The sequence below is a fragment of the Equus caballus genome, chromosome 13 (assembly GCF_041296265.1).
Source record: "Equus caballus isolate H_3958 breed thoroughbred chromosome 13, TB-T2T, whole genome shotgun sequence".
Taxonomy (NCBI): domain Eukaryota; kingdom Metazoa; phylum Chordata; class Mammalia; order Perissodactyla; family Equidae; genus Equus; species Equus caballus.
In genome coordinates, this window is record NC_091696.1 from 36,696,758 (window position 1) to 36,712,747 (window position 15,990).

Consider the following 15,990-nt stretch of genomic DNA (forward strand, 5'->3'; position numbering starts at 1 on the left):
AAGAGGGGATGACATGTAAGAGCTGTTAAAGTATATTCAATCAATAAAGACTCCTTCCTAGCAATTCAACTCCACATTACTCCATTTAGCTGACTTCAGGGAACTGACCAAGAAATAAGTAGTCTGGTATATGGCACAGGTCTTGGGAGTATGGGAAATGTATCTCTGAATCCCCCTCCTGCTGCTTACTGACATTGCAACCCATGGGCTAGCTGTCATCTATACACTGGGATTAATTTTAAGTGAGATACCAGGCACATGATAACTGCTCAATAAGTGGTTGCGGCTTCTTGTAATGCTTTACACACACCCTGCTTTCTTCCCATTGATCCACTTTAGAAAGTGCAAATTATCTTCCCTCTATTTTTCATCTAATTCTCCCATATATGTTCTTCTCATAAGGAACTACTACTTTAAAATCAGGCCCATCCCAGGCCAGTGTTTAGAATTAAGTGAGGAGATGGGATACATTAAGCATTGCCAAAGTAGTGTTGACAAACCTCCAGGGTGCCAGACCACTGCAAAGCCCCAGGTTTGAGGGCTGACTCTGCCACTTACCAGCTATGACCCAATCTCATATTCCATCAAACGGCAACAACTGCATGGACCTACACGGCTGCTTAGAACAGCGGTCTCTAGGCTTTTTTGGTTGCAAAATCAGTCAACAAAAATATTTGGGGCACACATCCTCCCATGTGGTTATAGTTATTTACATTGTTTTACTGCGCTAACATAGTATGCATGTTATAAAATATACACACAAATGAGAGAAAACATTTTTTAAAATCTCAACAAAAATTTGTAAAATTCTAATTCCTTTTCTCATCCTCAGTGGATTATCTTGCAAAACTTACTTTGGAGACCATTGGTTCAGAGGACTGAATGAGATAATGTTCCTAAAAATGTGTTATAAGTTGTAAAGTGCTATTTAATTGTTACAGAATGATTCAAATGTTCCACAAAATGTTACATGATAATAGCCCAGCATTATAATGCGTACTATATGCCAGACACTATTATGTCCCCCATTTTACAGATAAGGAAAGGAAGGCACAAAGAGATCAAGTAAGATGTTCAAGGTCACAAAGCTAGTAAACTGCAAAGACAGGATTGGACCCAGGGACTGGCAGACTCTGAAGCCAGTACTCTAAGTGTCTCCCAGTGATCAGGGTCCTGCGGGAAATCTCTGGGGACCAACGCAGGGTAGCTGAAGGCTGGATTCCACAGCTCCTCCTCACTCAGGCACAAAGCTCAAGTTTCCACAGTCCATCACCTTACCTAATAGACAACAGTTCTCTTCAGCTCAGGGCCCTCTCTCCTTCCTAGCACTTGTTTTCATGTCAGGAACAACCCAGCTGACAGCAAAAGACATCCTCTATTGGTTACGAGCATCCAAGGCCAAGTGCATTGTGGCCAGTGAGGAGGTGGTCCTGGTGGCAGAGTCCATTGTGTCAGAGCATCCCGACTTGAAGACCAAACTCCTGGTGTCTCCACGCAGCCAGAATGGGTGGCCCAGCTTCCAGGAGTTATTTCAGTGAGTATTTGCCCTCACTTCAACTCTGGTACCAGCAATAACAATAATCACAGCTACATCTCAGAGTCTCCTTGCCTCCAAGGACTCTGCAATACTGTGGATTGATCCTGGCTCCTTCCCAGAAAAGAAACACCTAATAAAAGACTTTGAAGGACAGAAAGAAGGGATGTAGCTCTGCCTCCACTTCCCTGTTTCCTGCTATGGCCTGTGATGAGTATCCTGCATGGCTTGGCCCTTGCCTAACTCCTGGACCACATCTCCCACGACCTTTTCTGCTTTGACTCCCTCTAGCCATCCTTTTATTCCTCCAACACGCCCCCCCCCCCCAGGGCCTTTGCACCTGCTGTTTCTTCTGCCTGGAAGAAATGCTCTTCCTTATTCTTTTTTACAGTTGTCTCCTTCCTGTCAGATTTCAGCTGGCATGTTTTCTCCTCAGGGAGGCTAAAGTAGAGTTCCAGGCCACTCCAACACATCATCCTGTTGTTTTCTTCATGGCACTCATTGCTATCTGAATATCATGTCCATTCGTTTGTTCCCTTATTTACTGTCTGTTTTTCTCCTCTATGCTAGGGGTTGGCAAATTAGGGCCCATGGGCTGATTCTGGCTGAGCACCTGTTTTTTAAATAAAGTTTTATTGGAACACAGCCACATCCATTTGTTTACATATTGTCTATGGCTGCTTTCATCTTACAAGAGCACAGCTGACTAGTTGCAACAGAGACCTTATGGTCTACAAAGCCTAAGATATTTACTATATCTGGCCCTTTACAGAAAAAAATGTGCCAACCTCTGCCCTAAACTATAAGCTCCAAGAAGGCAAAGGCACTGTTTGTCTGTTTGGTTGATCACTCTGTCTCCAGTTCCAACCATGCATTTGGGGCTTAAGAAAAATTTCCTGAATGAATGAACAAAACAGATCACCTAACCTCAGTTTTCTCACATTTATAATGGGAATAATTATACTGCATACACTTTAAGGGTTGTTTTGAGGATAAAATAGGCTTATATGTGAGAAAGTGCTTCCTAAACTGTAAAAAAGGGAATAAAATGTTAATTAACGGTATTATCCTTCAAAGAGCTGTTAAATAGCTTATGTTTTAAAAAAATTCTTCCTGAGAAGCTTATAGAAAGAAGACAAGTAAACCCTGTTGAATAATAGGGCAGTTTCCTCTGTTGGAATGAAATTTTATCCTACTAACTGATATAAACCAAATCCTTTTGGTCGATCCCAAAATTCTCTCCCAAGCGCCATGCCAGTGAATCCTGTTTGTGCCTTTCATTGAATGTGGAACTTTGGATAAGTTGTTACATTTCTGAAACTATCTTATCCATAAAACATGGATAAGGATAGTATCCACCTCATGGGGTTGTAAAAGACTCAAATGTGATGAAGGATTTGAAGTGTTTAGCACAATGCCTGGCATACAGTAGTCACTCCATAAATATTATAGTAATTATTGTTGCTATTATTATTTTCAAGTTAATAAAGTCACTCAGCAGTTCTGTGATTTCCTAAGATAATGTATCCAGATTATTTGAATATGTACCTACATAGGAAAATAGTTTTAACATGCTCCCCTAATACATGTATGTTTATTTCTTTATAAATTATATAAGTGTACTTTGGTGCATTATATAAATATCAAAAGTAAACATTTTCAAGGACAAAAGAATACATATAATTTGAAGTCCTCCTATTTTCCCCCATCCCCATTGTCTTACATAACTCTGGGCAGCAACTACCCTGACTTTGGAGACTCCTGTCCTCAACAACTGCAACATTCCGCTGACTCCCCAAGAAAGCATAAAGATGCCACAAAATTCCCCCCCAAAAAATGCCTTGGAACTCATGTGAATTTCAAATTGAAATTTGCACATTTTGGGGATAGTTTTCAAGACAAAGGAAATCCCTATTTCAAACAAACAACTCTGGAGTGTCATAACTCTAAAAATGCCTTGGATTGTTTCTCTAAAAACTAAGGAAAAAAGAGCTGCCATGGCCAACAGTTGGCCAGTCTTTCAGAAAACCACACGCAGCAATAATGAGGGCTAATTTCACATTGTTAGCGTCAACCTTTTATTCAAGGAGTTCATTTTAAGGCCTCTCACTCTCCTTCTGCCTCCCAAGGATAAAAGTCCATGAACACTTTCCAGAATATTTTAATAGGATGGGGAAAAGGTCAAAATTATGGGCCAGACTGATGTTTCCCTTTTCTTATCCTGGCAAAAAGGACCCTTCCCGGTGGGTCTAGAACCCTGGACCCTGGTCTTAAGGGGACTGAAACAGTGTTCCTGGCAGAGGAACAGCAGGAGGAAAGCTATGGAGGCAAAAAACATTCTATGATGTGCAGAGAATGGACACAAGCAGTTTAGGGTGCCTAGAGAACAAAATGTGAAGTCAGAGTAGATGTCAGAAGAGCAAGCACAGGCCAGATTATGGCCTCTTATATAAAGATCTCATACGCCATGCTAAATCTTTAACTTGACTCTGTCAGCAGGGGAAGCCACTGACGAATTCTAAGAGGTGAAGTGTCAAGGTCAGTTTTGGATTTTAAATAGATTTATCTGGCAGCTGTATCGAGGATGAATTTGAGAAGAACCAAATTGGAATCCAAGAGACTATCCTGGAGCCTAGTCTAGCGGAGAGATGAGGTGGGTCTAAATCTCAGCTCTGGTGAATGGGATGGAGGGAAGGAGGCAAACTAAAGAACCAGCAGGACTTGGAGATTGATTGGACGTGGAGGATGAAGGAAGAAGTCAAGGCTGATCTGCTTCTTAACCTGGGTGACTCAGTCAGTGGGGTACTATCAGCTGGAGAAAGAGTTTAAAGTTGGACATATTGAGATTGAGGGGTCTGTGAACATCCAAATGTCTAGCAGGTGGTAGATATATGAGCCTCAGACTCAAGGAGGTAAAGATACAAATCTGGAAGTCATCAGTATATAATCAGTTCTGAAAAATCCAGAAAGATATAACTCAGGTATCTAAAGAAAGAGAGGCAAGTCAGATAATGAAATCACTGCTTAAAAATCTCTTTGGTGGGGGAGTCGGCCTGGTGGCACAGCGGTTAAGTGCGCACGGTTCTGCTTCAGTGGCCCAGGATTCACCGCTTCAGATCCCGGGTGCAGACATGGCACTGCTTGGCCAGCCATGCTGTGGTAGGTGTCCCACATATAAAGTAGAGGAAGATGGGCACGGATGTTAGCTCAGGGCTAGTCTTCCTCAGCAAAAAGAGGAGGACTGGCAAGAGATGTTAGCTCAGGGCTAATCTTTCTCAAAAAAAAAAAAAAACTTTTTGGCATTCAGATTATAATGTCTCTTCTTTTAGTAAAAGAAAAAAAGAAAGAAAAGCCTTATATCAAAAGGTTTCCATACTGCATTGAGAAGCATTCAAAACAAGAGTTTTCTTTTTTTTCAGGGTATTAGATACTGTGAAGAATTCCCCTTTCTCCAGCCCAACACATACCAGCTTCACTCTCTCTATATATAGTCATGCACCACATATAGCAATGTCTCAGTCAACAGCAGACTGCATACATGATGGTGGTCCAGAAGATTAACACCATAAGCCTAGGTGTGTAGTAGACTTTGCCACCTAGGTTTATGTAAGTACACTCGATTATGTTAGCACCACAAAATTGCCTAACAATGCATTTCTTAGAAAACATCCCCGTCATTAAGCAATGTATGACTGTACTGAAGAAATCAATACAATTCAATAATCTTTTTCTATTTTTCTGGGGAGGAGGCAAGTTACCAAGAAAACCATATTAATAATTCATGAAACCATTTTTGATGATATGCTGTAAGTTTATGTGATTAATCTTCACTGTTTTACAGTTTCAATTCATCATCAGGATGAATTAAAATGGCATCCTCAACCTTGTTTCCTTCAACCTGGGAAGTTAAAAATATGATACGAGCCCCCAAAATCCTTAGGTATTGTATCAGTTATCCAATACTGAGTAACAAATCATCCAAAGCTTAGTGGTGTAGAACAAAAATCATTTTATTTGCTCATGATTCTGTGAGTTAGAAGTTCTCACCGGCCTCAGGAGAGGCAACTGTCTCTACTCCACATCAGCTTGACTGGGGCTGGAGGATCCAAGTGGGTTCACTCGTAAGTCTGAGGCTTTTGTGTTGCCTGTTAACTGAAGCACCTCACTTCTCCCACACACGGCTTCTCTCTCCACCAGGATAGTATCAACATTCTTAATGGTGGCTGGGTTCCCCCCAGTGAAAGTGAAAACTATAAAGCCTCTTGAAGACTAGGCTGAGAAATTGCAGAACTTCTGCCACACTCTACCGGTCAAAGCAAATCATAAGACAAGCCCAGATTCAAGGAGAGAGGACATAGGGTCTACCCTTCAATGAACAAATGGCATGCTTATACAGGGATGGAAGGAATTGTTGGAGCTGTCTACGCAGACAATCTCACAGATATTGCTATCAGGCAGAATGCACATGGCTTTAGTAATGGGAGACCCAAGTAAAAGTGGCTTAAACAATACAAAGAATTTTATTACATCACAAATAAGAAGTATAGAGGTAGAATGGAATGACAGTTGGTAATTCAGTGGTTTGATGAAGTGAGCATGGACCCAGATTCATTGATCTTTCTATCCTGCCATCCTCAGTGTGTCTGCTAATCCCCTCGTGATCCCACCATGGCTAGGGTAGTTCCAGACATCGTGCACTTTCATAAAAATATCCAAAGGCCAGAAAACAAGAAGCGGGATGGGGAAAGGCAGCATCCCTTCCTCATGACTCTTTTTAGAACAAGGAAACAGTTCCCATAAAGCCTTTAAATCTCATTGACCATAACTGCATCATGTGACCATCCCTAAAGCAGGTGCTGGTAAGGGAAGGAATGACCATGATTAGCTTAGTTTAATCAAGAGTCACCCTTGGAGCTAAACAGGAAACAGTCTCCCCTAAAGCACATGACTGTCTGATAGCTGAACAAAATCAGAGTTTTATCAGTGCAAAACAATTGGGATGCTATTCGGTGAGCAACTAACTGTTTCTGCCAGGGCTATTGAAGATATTGAATAAAAAAGTATTAAAAAGTTTGATTCAAATGCCAAAAGATCTTCCTTTAAATCATAAAAACTCCTGAAATGTTAATAACAATTTACAAAGATTCAATACTGATTTTTTGAAACTTGTAAATTAAAAAAAAAAGCACTTAGAAAAAAATGTTTAAATAAAGAAAATACACATCCTTTTGTTATTGATATTGAAAGTTATCTTCCCTTTCTATTTGGCCTATAGGGAGGTGGAGCTTAAAAAAAGAGACAGAAAGAAATGTGCTGTTAAATCTTAGCACTGATGTGCAAAGTCCCTCTAAGATTTCTTCAGAAATTCCTCTCAGCGAGGCTCTGGATTAGGTTCTGTTCTATTAACTATCCTCTGGTATCAAGAGGACATAAGGAACAGAACGAAAGAACTATCAGAATTAAACTGGTCTGCCATCTTCAGCCACCATCTTGGGGTCCATATTTTACAGATCCGCGTCTGCAGAACACAGCTGTGTGGAGACAGGAAGTCAAGAACCAACGGCCATCTACTTCACCAGCGGGACCACAGGCTCTCCCAAGATGGCCCAGCACTCTCAGAGCAGCCTTGGAACTGGCTACACCCTCTGTGGAAGGTAGGGAGGAAACACTGTTTTTGCTAAACTCTCCCCTGAGCTGCCAGCACGTGTACCCAACTGTCTAGCGGACGCCTCTGCTAAGATGGCTCTTAGATATCTCCAGCGTAACGTATACAAAACAGCACTCTCGACGCCCCTGCCCAAACTTAGCTCAGTAAATGGGCACCATCTCACCAACTGATCAAGCAAGAACTTAGGAGTCAACCCTGATTCAGTCCTCACAACAGCATGTCTGGCTCCTTCTCCTCATTGCCAGGTAAATGTCCCCACCCAGAGAGGCCCTCCTAGATATCCTAAAACAATCCCATTACTCTGTTTTATTTTCCTCATAGCACTTATCATTATTTGAAATTATGACACTGATTTATATAATTACTCATTTTATTGTGTGCTCATTCACTATCTATCTCCCTAAAATAAGAGCAGAGATCTGGTCTACCTTGCTCACCTTGCTAGGTAGAACAGTGCCTAGCTTATAATATTTGTTCAATAAGTACTTGTTGCATTAAAGGATAAACTCAGAAAATTATGCCAAACCCAGCCTCCCACTCCACCCTGAGACTATTTAGGATTCTGAAAAAGTCCTCTAACAAAAGTGGGGGGTAAAATCGCTCACCCTGCCTTGGGGCTTCTTTTGACCCTCCTCTGCCGCCACTGAGGTTCTGGCCAGTCCTCAAAGATACCAGTTTGTTTGCTCTCCTGATTTTTTGTGTGTGTCTTGTTGCTTCTCCGCATCATTTAGGTATTGGCTAGACCTGAAGTCCTCAGATATCATACACAACATGTCCAACACTGGCTGGGTCAAGGCCACCATTGGCAGTGTGTTTTCTTCCTGGCTTCCAGGAGCCTGTGTCTTTGTGCATTGGATGGCCCAGTTTGACACTGACACCTTCCTAGATGTAAGTCATGACTTCTAGCTACATCTCTCCCTTACACAGAAAAATGATTCCTCAAGATACAGGGCTTCTTGGGCTTATGGAAATCATTCCTTTTTAAGAAGCAAAGTTTCCAGGGACTTGGCTTTTGAAATTTTTTTTTAAAGATCAGCACCTGAGCTAACAACTGTTGCCAATCGTCTTTTTTTTTTTTTTTCCTTCTTCTTCTTCCCAAAGCCCTCCAGTACATAGTTGTATATTCTATTTGCGAGTGCCTCTGGTTGTGCTATGTGGGACGCTGCCTCAGCATGGCCTGATGAGTAGTGCCATGTCCATGCCCAGGATCCAAACTGGCAAAACCCTGGGCCGCCAAAGCACAGCACACAAACTTAACCACTCAGCCACAGGGCCGGCCCCTGAATGTACTTAACAGAGTGAAGAGAGAATATCCGCAACACTCTCAGGCATAAAATTCACTCTTCTGCTTCAAATTGTTCACGATGTGCTAGTGTTGCTAAATCTGTGGCCGTTTAAGAGTCTAGTTCTAAATAACAGAAGTCTCAAGTCTAACCAAATCTTTGGTTTCTGATTCAGTGAAACAAAGACAATGCTGATAAATCCAAACCCCTGTGCAGAAGAGACTGAAGCTGGGCTCACCCTTCTCGCAGAGCAGCTCCTTCCATTCTCCCCTCACCCCATGCTTCTTGCTTTGTTAATTCTCAGATTCTTGAAACCAGGCATGCCTCTCCTTCTCAGCCAGAGACAGCTAGATTGAGGTATCAGATGACACCAATTTCTTTAGCCTTTAGAAAAATGTGATTCAGGCCAATTATTTTTCAACCATGAAAAATCAATTGAGTTTAACAAAATATGTATTATTAAATAAGCACCACACCTTTGTGTAAATAAAAGCTATACTCACCCTGCAATTTTGCTAACTGGTCTGACGAGATGGCTTGAGGATCTTAACAGAAATGTAGGGTAACATAAGAACTTGGATCTCTACATCAGGTTTACAAAGTGCCCTAAAGTAGATAAGTTAACTGTGCAGTTTCAAAACCTACATTTCATAAAATAAGAATACTGCTGTTTATAAAATATTAAATATTTTATTTTTTAAATTTAATATATTAATATATATTCATAAATAATATTAATATATTAACATTATCAATTAGTTAATAATTAAGATATTAATATTATTAATACATCTTACTTAATATTCAATAAGAATATTCTTATTTTACAAAGATAATGTGTATATTTTAAGTGCCATAAAAACTTTCACAGATTGACACTACTCTTATATACAGTACGCTTAATACGAACAGTTGGAATCTAGGGAGCAAAAGTAGAAACACTCACTTACACATCAAAAGTTATTCTTGATCTCTGACAATCTAGATAGCCTAGACATACATCTTGAAAGCATTCTCCCAAACGCTTAAATTTAATACAAATTGTCGATTCACTACATGGCAAAGTGGAACCTCTCTAGAGGATCTCTAAAACATTAATATTTCTCTAGATTTAAGATTTACCTAGGTCATTATTTGATTTTAAGGAGGTATAACGAGCCCACCAAATCTTAAACAATTTAAGAAAAGGCCTGAAAAATATCTTATGCGTTTAATCAATCCACTCAAAAGGACTGATGTCTTTTACAGAAATGGTGTTGGAAAGGTCTCAGTAGGTTAGCTTACATCCAGAGTCAATACTGTACATGAATACATGGGCAGGAGTTTTCAAGAATCTACCATGAAAGGCAATTTGCAGCCCCGGGGTAACATAAACCAGTTCATGCTTTAGAGTTGTTCTCAAATTCAACAATTTATTTTTTTGTTGAATTTGATTGTATATGTCTCTTACTGTAACATATAAACATTCTTTCCAGTCACTGGAAATTCCCAAAAGACATACACTCCCTAGTGACAACTAATAAATATTTCCTTTCATATTCCTAGTAGTGACCATGAGATGGGCACATGTTAATGAAAGAGAGTGAGAAATTAGACATCAGTTCCGGTTGTGGGCTTTAATTAACCACTTCTGACATCTGTGTCTTTCTCCATCGTCCAGACACTTACCACTTATCCCATCACCACCCTGTGCAGCGCGCCCACTGTGTACCGGATGCTTGTGCAGAAAGACCTTAAGAGGCACTGGGGCGGAAATCTCCATTTGAACCACAAACAAAAGCTACAATCCAGCATCACAGATCTCCCCTTTTCAGAACAGGAAAGCCCAGGCTTTCTCAGTCTTGACACTATTGACATTTTGGATGGAATAATTCTGTGTCGTTGGGGGCTATCCCATACATTGTAGGATGTTGAACAGCATTCTAGCTGGCCTCTACCTACTAGATGCCAGCAGCACCTCCCACTCCACCAGTCATGACAATCAAAAATGTCTTCAGATATTGCCAGCCTAAAGTCTCCTAGGGAACAAAATCGTCCCCCAGTTTAAGAATAACAAGGAGCAACTAGGGGCAACCGAACATTTTCCTGGAGACAATCAGAGCCCTACAGTCCCAGAACTCCCACCCCCTCCCCACCAAAAGACACAACTACATTTATACTGCCTTAAAGGGATGCTAATAAAGTCTTAGGACTTGAAGATTATATTCAATTTAGGCAAATCACCTGACTATCCAGTGGAGTTGCACTGTCTATTCATCTAACTAATATGAATTCAACACATGAGGAGAGAAAGAGAGACTCAATTAAGTGGTGCAGCCTCGCCCATCCTGTTCCCCGAGGTGGGGACGTCCAGGAGGGAGAGTGCTGAGACGGAATAAAGCAGATAGGAACATTCTCTTATCCTAGTCAGTGTCAGCTCCTTTGTGGCCCTCAAAGTAATTCAAGGGCTATTCGGAGGTTTTTCTGAACAGGCACCATTCCTGTCCTAGCACACCCTCCTGCTCAGTTGGGACGTCACTGTATCACAGTCGGGCTGTTTCAGACTTCTTCAACCGAGTCCTGGGGGCAGCTGAGTAGTAAGGCCAGCAGTTAAAAGCTCAAGCTCCAAGTCAAACAGGCAGGGCTCTGCTACTGACTAACTTGTGACCTCAGACAGTGAAGATGACCTTGCCAAGCCTTCCTTCACTCCACCCAAAAGAAAGGATTAAGAGGCACCTCATTGGGTGGTGGTGAGAATTCAATGTCGGCAGCAGGCTTAGTGAGAGACCAGGAAGCATCCAACTCTGCCCTTTATTATTTGAGGCCTTGGGCAAGTTCTTTAACTTCTCTCAGACTCAATTTCCTCATCTGTAAAACAAGGGCTGTGAGGATTATGAGAGTGCTCCTAAAGCACTTACAACAAGGGAAATGCTCGATTAACATTAGCTGTTATGCCACCTGGCATAACCATTATTAGCATTTTCTCCTACTTTTTTTCCCTTTAATAGCCTGCTAAAATGTAAGCTCTGTCAGGAATCCTTGTTTTAATCACTAACATGCCCCACTTGCCTAGAACAATGTCTGGAAATGTATTAGGTGCTTGGAAAATATTCGTTGAATGAACTTTCCTGAGACTTGCCTCTCCCAGCTCCTTTGCTTGTTGCTTGATATCTAGGACAATCCAGAGAAAACTGCTGCCATGATAAGAGGGAATTTCTATGTCCCTGGAGACAGAGGAGAGATGGACAGTGACAGGGATTTCTGGTTTGTTGGCAGAGCTGATGATGTCATCATATCCTTTGGTTTGTACATTTTCCACTTTAAGAAAGTAACACTTTGCCAGGTGAGATCTCCTATTTGGGGGTTGTAGTGACCAAAAGGTTCTTTTCCTCTTCTAGGTACTGATTGGACCATTTGAAGTGCAGAGTGCACTGACTGAGCACCTAGCAGTTGTTGAAGCAGCTGTTGTCAGTAGTCCAGATCCAATGAGAGGAGAGATAGAGTGAATGTCACTGAGGAGCAATTTCATAGTTTCAAGTTCTGTCCATTTCACCATTCTAAGAAGTGAATCAATTAGTCAAGTAACTCTTATTATGAGGCACACATGCAGCAAAAATGTACCCTGGGCAATCAACTTTACAAATGACTTGTGTCCCAAAGGGGATATATTAGGATTCTTTTGATGGCAAGTGACAGAAACTCAACTCAAACTGATTAAGTTTAAAAAGAAAAAAGAGAATGTATTGGCTCACACCTAAGTGAGGTCTTCAGGTACAGCTACATCCAAGGGTTCCTGTGAAGTTAGCAAAACTTAGCTTCTCTCCATTTCTTGGTTCTGCTTCCTTTATGTTGGCTCCATTCAGGAAGGTTCTTCCTCCTTGATAACAACCAAGTCCAGATGTACACAGGGAAGGAGACAGCTCCCTTTCCAACAGTTTCAAGCGACTCCCAGAACTGCATTTGCCTATCTTAGATCACATCTCTTAACAACATGGTCTGGGGAATGGTATATGCTGACCAGCCAGACATGGATCACAGGCTCAGCAATGGAGGTAGGAGTGAGTGTCAACCCAACCAGAGACTGTAGGGTAATTCTCCGTCAGAAAATCAGGGTACTGTTACTCAACAGGCTGGAACAGATACTACCTATGTAAAAGCAGCAAATGTTACTGTATGTATGATTCTTATGGAACTCAGAATACATTTTCTCACAGAAACAATGCAAATAGGAGACTGTGGCCAGGTTCCCAAACAAGTTCCACAAGCCTAATTAGGACCCAGTGAAAGGGAACTCAGGGAATGACAGCAGAAGCCTTAGTTCTCAGAAAAAGCCATCTCCTATGGAAGAGAAAAGTTTCCTTTCCTCGTGGACGTTTCCTATAGACTCAGGAACTAGCAGAATTTCAAAAGCAGTTTGCCTATCACCATCCTCCCACATCTTTCTGTACACCCGGCTCATATACCAGTGACCCTCTGCAGTGACACTATGGATCCCATACTCACACCTCCCATACCACCTCCACGCTCAATGGATTCCATTCTCCAAAATCTTTTTCTCTTGCGACCATATTCTCATTCTCTCAATATAACTGATTTCAGCTGAACATCAGAAGGAAACGCCAATTAGAATCAATATATGAATAATTAGTAATTTAAACTATACTTACTAATCTCAATAATTATCTGATTGGTGGGTTTTAAATAGTATTACAAAGAGAAGCAAAAAATATCAGGCAAGAAAGATCTTGTAGAGGTAGATCGACCCTTCCTGAGAGTCGATCTCCCAGCATACACAACCCTTCCTCCATCAGGCCTCCCCAAACCCGTTTCAAAACACACATTCTGCGTTCTTGTACCACATATCCATTTGTCCCCTTCTACATACTTTTAACAGCACAGGTCTGTGGGAGGAGGTGGTCATCTGTAAACCAAAGACTGCCTGTAGAATAAATAGGCTTAGTCTGGTGGAAATGTCAAATACAGGTGTGACATGTAAATAAAACTCAACCTTCAGCTTTATTGAACCACTGCACTCCTCACACTCACAAACCATTCATCTGGAATTAGATCTCAAAAACCTCACTTTGTTCACAGGTGATCTCTGGCATTTGCCTTCATCACTCAAGCTGCCATTAACAAATAAAATCTGCCTATATTCAGTATTAGTTCTGAACTCTTGCTATGTCTGAAAAACAAACATATCAGCATAAAGTGACTTTTCTCCTTCAGGAAGTGAAAGATCTTATTGCCTTATCTGCACCCTTTAAATCATCCAACCCAGGGAAATTGACTCTTGAACTTCAGGATCATGTGAAAAAAATCAACCGTACCTTACAAATATCCAAGAAAGGCAAGTATTTTGCCCAAAAGTTAAAGTGTGTGTTACCAGATAAGGGTCTAAGCTAGTAAGTATATAGATTTTATTAGCTTTTGACTTTATAGTAACTCATTACATAAGTAGAAGACACCTATTTCAACCTGTTTAACCCTAAGAATTTTGCTTTAAAATATATTAGGATACTATAAATGCTTGCTAAACTGTAAGTTTTTACCAACTCCAATACTGAGTAACCACCAACTGTAAGTGAGCAAAAGTGAGGCCATCTTGTTATGCTAAGTTGCCCCAGCCCCTCTGTGTGACTACTCGCTGCTTTGCACGTACTCTAAAAAATTGAAATACTCTCCTGATTTATGGCCTCCTCTTACAGATATACTCACCAATAGCTTGATAAATTAAAACTTTGTGCTATGAGTTTCTCTCCAGGAACAAGCTGACCACAGGTGGGAAACACACTTATAAGGTATCCATCACAGCTGACAGAAGAATAGAACAATAAAAGACCCTGAAGTCTGTCTGGCTGAAAGAAACGCCCTCCTTACTGCCCATTTCCCCATACAACTACCTCAGGATTCTGTAATTTTTGGAAGATGGTATTTTGAGACACTAGTCTGCCATCTTCCCAATTATGCCGGCTAATTGAATTAAAACTTCCTTTCTCCATCCCTAATTAACTGGCTCAGAACACGGCAAGCAGAGAGAGCCCATTGCTCAGTATCACTACTAAGGATCCTTACCATACTAATCAGTCTCATTCCATGAGGAAAAAAGATAGTGGCCAATTGTTTTTACAGACAACACCTGATTCACCTCTCATAGTACACTTAGGCCATAATACTCTTCTAAATCCAAAGCATGTGCCTGTAAGTACCAAGCGAGTGAATTTAAGGCTCAGGAAGAAGAAATTATCCAAAGAAATTGTGGAATCTTTCCTGAAAACTTCTTCTTCAAAGGAGGGATTTAAGAATAATTCTATATAAAGACTCAGAGATGGCACTGCAATTTCCTTCTAGTCCCAGAATCCTACTGGCTGATATTCACTGATCCTCTACGTGAGAATTCCCTTTCAAGTGGCATCAATTCAGCTAAAAGGTAGTTAATTTCAACCTAAGAATGTGTAACATTTTCTCCATTAAATTCAAAAAATCAATGACAAGTTGATTTTCAGAAATGTTTGAGGACATTTTAAAATACAGTAGTCCTATCTTGAGGGAGGGGAACAAAGAGAATTTTACTATCTAGTCAGGGCACAGGGGAAAATTGTATATACTCTAAATTATCTCTCAAAAGTCTCCCCTAGAAACTCCAGGACCCAGCTCTTAAAAGCTCAAGAGCTAAGAATTAACTTGCTGTTTCTCTTTGCTTTTAGCTGCAGCCTCTACTTCCCTGAGGCAGTAGAGGCCTAGGTCTGGTTTAAACTGGGGAAAAGCAAGGGAGTCAAGAGATTATTGTATTCTTCCAGAAAAGCATATAGGTGAATTTGCACTAAAATCTCATATGATGGAGCTCCACTGTCTTCTTTACTATATAAACAACAGTTTCTGGTGTCCAATAAGTTCAATGAGCTTAGGCTAAGAAAAGCCCCAGAGTCTGAAACTCAATGCCAGAGTTTCAAGAAAACTCTCTCCTATTGTATTGACAGCTGGGATAGTCAAAATGGAATCAAGTGTCTCATAATATGTTTCTCTGTTACTTAAGTGGAATTTGTTCAAGAATTCCCAAAGACTGGGCCGGCCCGGTGGTGCAGTGGTTAGGTCTGCATGTTCCACTTTGGCGGCCTGGGTTCACTGGTTCGGATCCCGGGTGCGGACATGGCACCGCTTGGTGTGCCATGCTGTGGTAGGCGTTCCACATATAAAGTAGAGGAAGATGGGCACGGATGTTGGCTCAGGGCCGGTCTTCCTTGGCGAAAACAGGAGGATTGGCAGCAGTTAGCTCAGGCCTGATCTTCCTCAAAAAAAAAAAAAGAATTCCCAGAGACAATCACTGGGAAAACCAAGAGAAATGTTTTAAGAGATCACAAATGGGGACAGACATAGGCTGATAAGAAAACTATGGCATTAAGTAGTTACAGGGCTGCTTCTTTTAGTCCTGGCTTCCTGATAATTCAGTGACTACTCTCTAAAGTGCTTAAGATTTTTCCTGTTGAAAAATTCAACTGAGTTTTTGTTTTGTACTTAAGCCAAAA

The 15,990-nt window shown here is 41.0% G+C and overlaps 2 protein-coding genes across 3 annotated transcripts in view; both read left to right on the forward strand.

The window, feature by feature from the left end:
* Nucleotides 1-15,990, forward strand: part of REXO5 (RNA exonuclease 5) — a 692,166-nt gene that overhangs the window by 619,035 nt on the left and 57,141 nt on the right. The gene's annotated exons all lie outside the window — the stretch shown is intronic.
* Nucleotides 9-11,970, forward strand: LOC138917220 (acyl-coenzyme A synthetase ACSM4, mitochondrial-like). Its single transcript, XM_070232580.1, has 7 exons — nucleotides 9-15; nucleotides 1,327-1,534; nucleotides 7,045-7,188; nucleotides 7,934-8,090; nucleotides 10,146-10,225; nucleotides 11,741-11,807; nucleotides 11,863-11,970. The coding sequence occupies exons 1-7, from the start codon at nucleotides 9-11 to the stop codon at nucleotides 11,968-11,970; spliced, it is 771 nt and encodes a 256-aa protein (XP_070088681.1).

Excerpts from the sequence above, each read along its gene's own strand:
- LOC138917220 (XM_070232580.1), top strand. Across the intron at positions 7,189-7,933 it reads GGCTACACCCTCTGTGGAAG|GTATTGGCTAGACCTGAAGT; the intron begins GTAGGGAGGAAA and ends CGCATCATTTAG. Across the intron at positions 11,808-11,862 it reads AGAAAGTAACACTTTGCCAG|GTACTGATTGGACCATTTGA; the intron begins GTGAGATCTCCT and ends TTCCTCTTCTAG.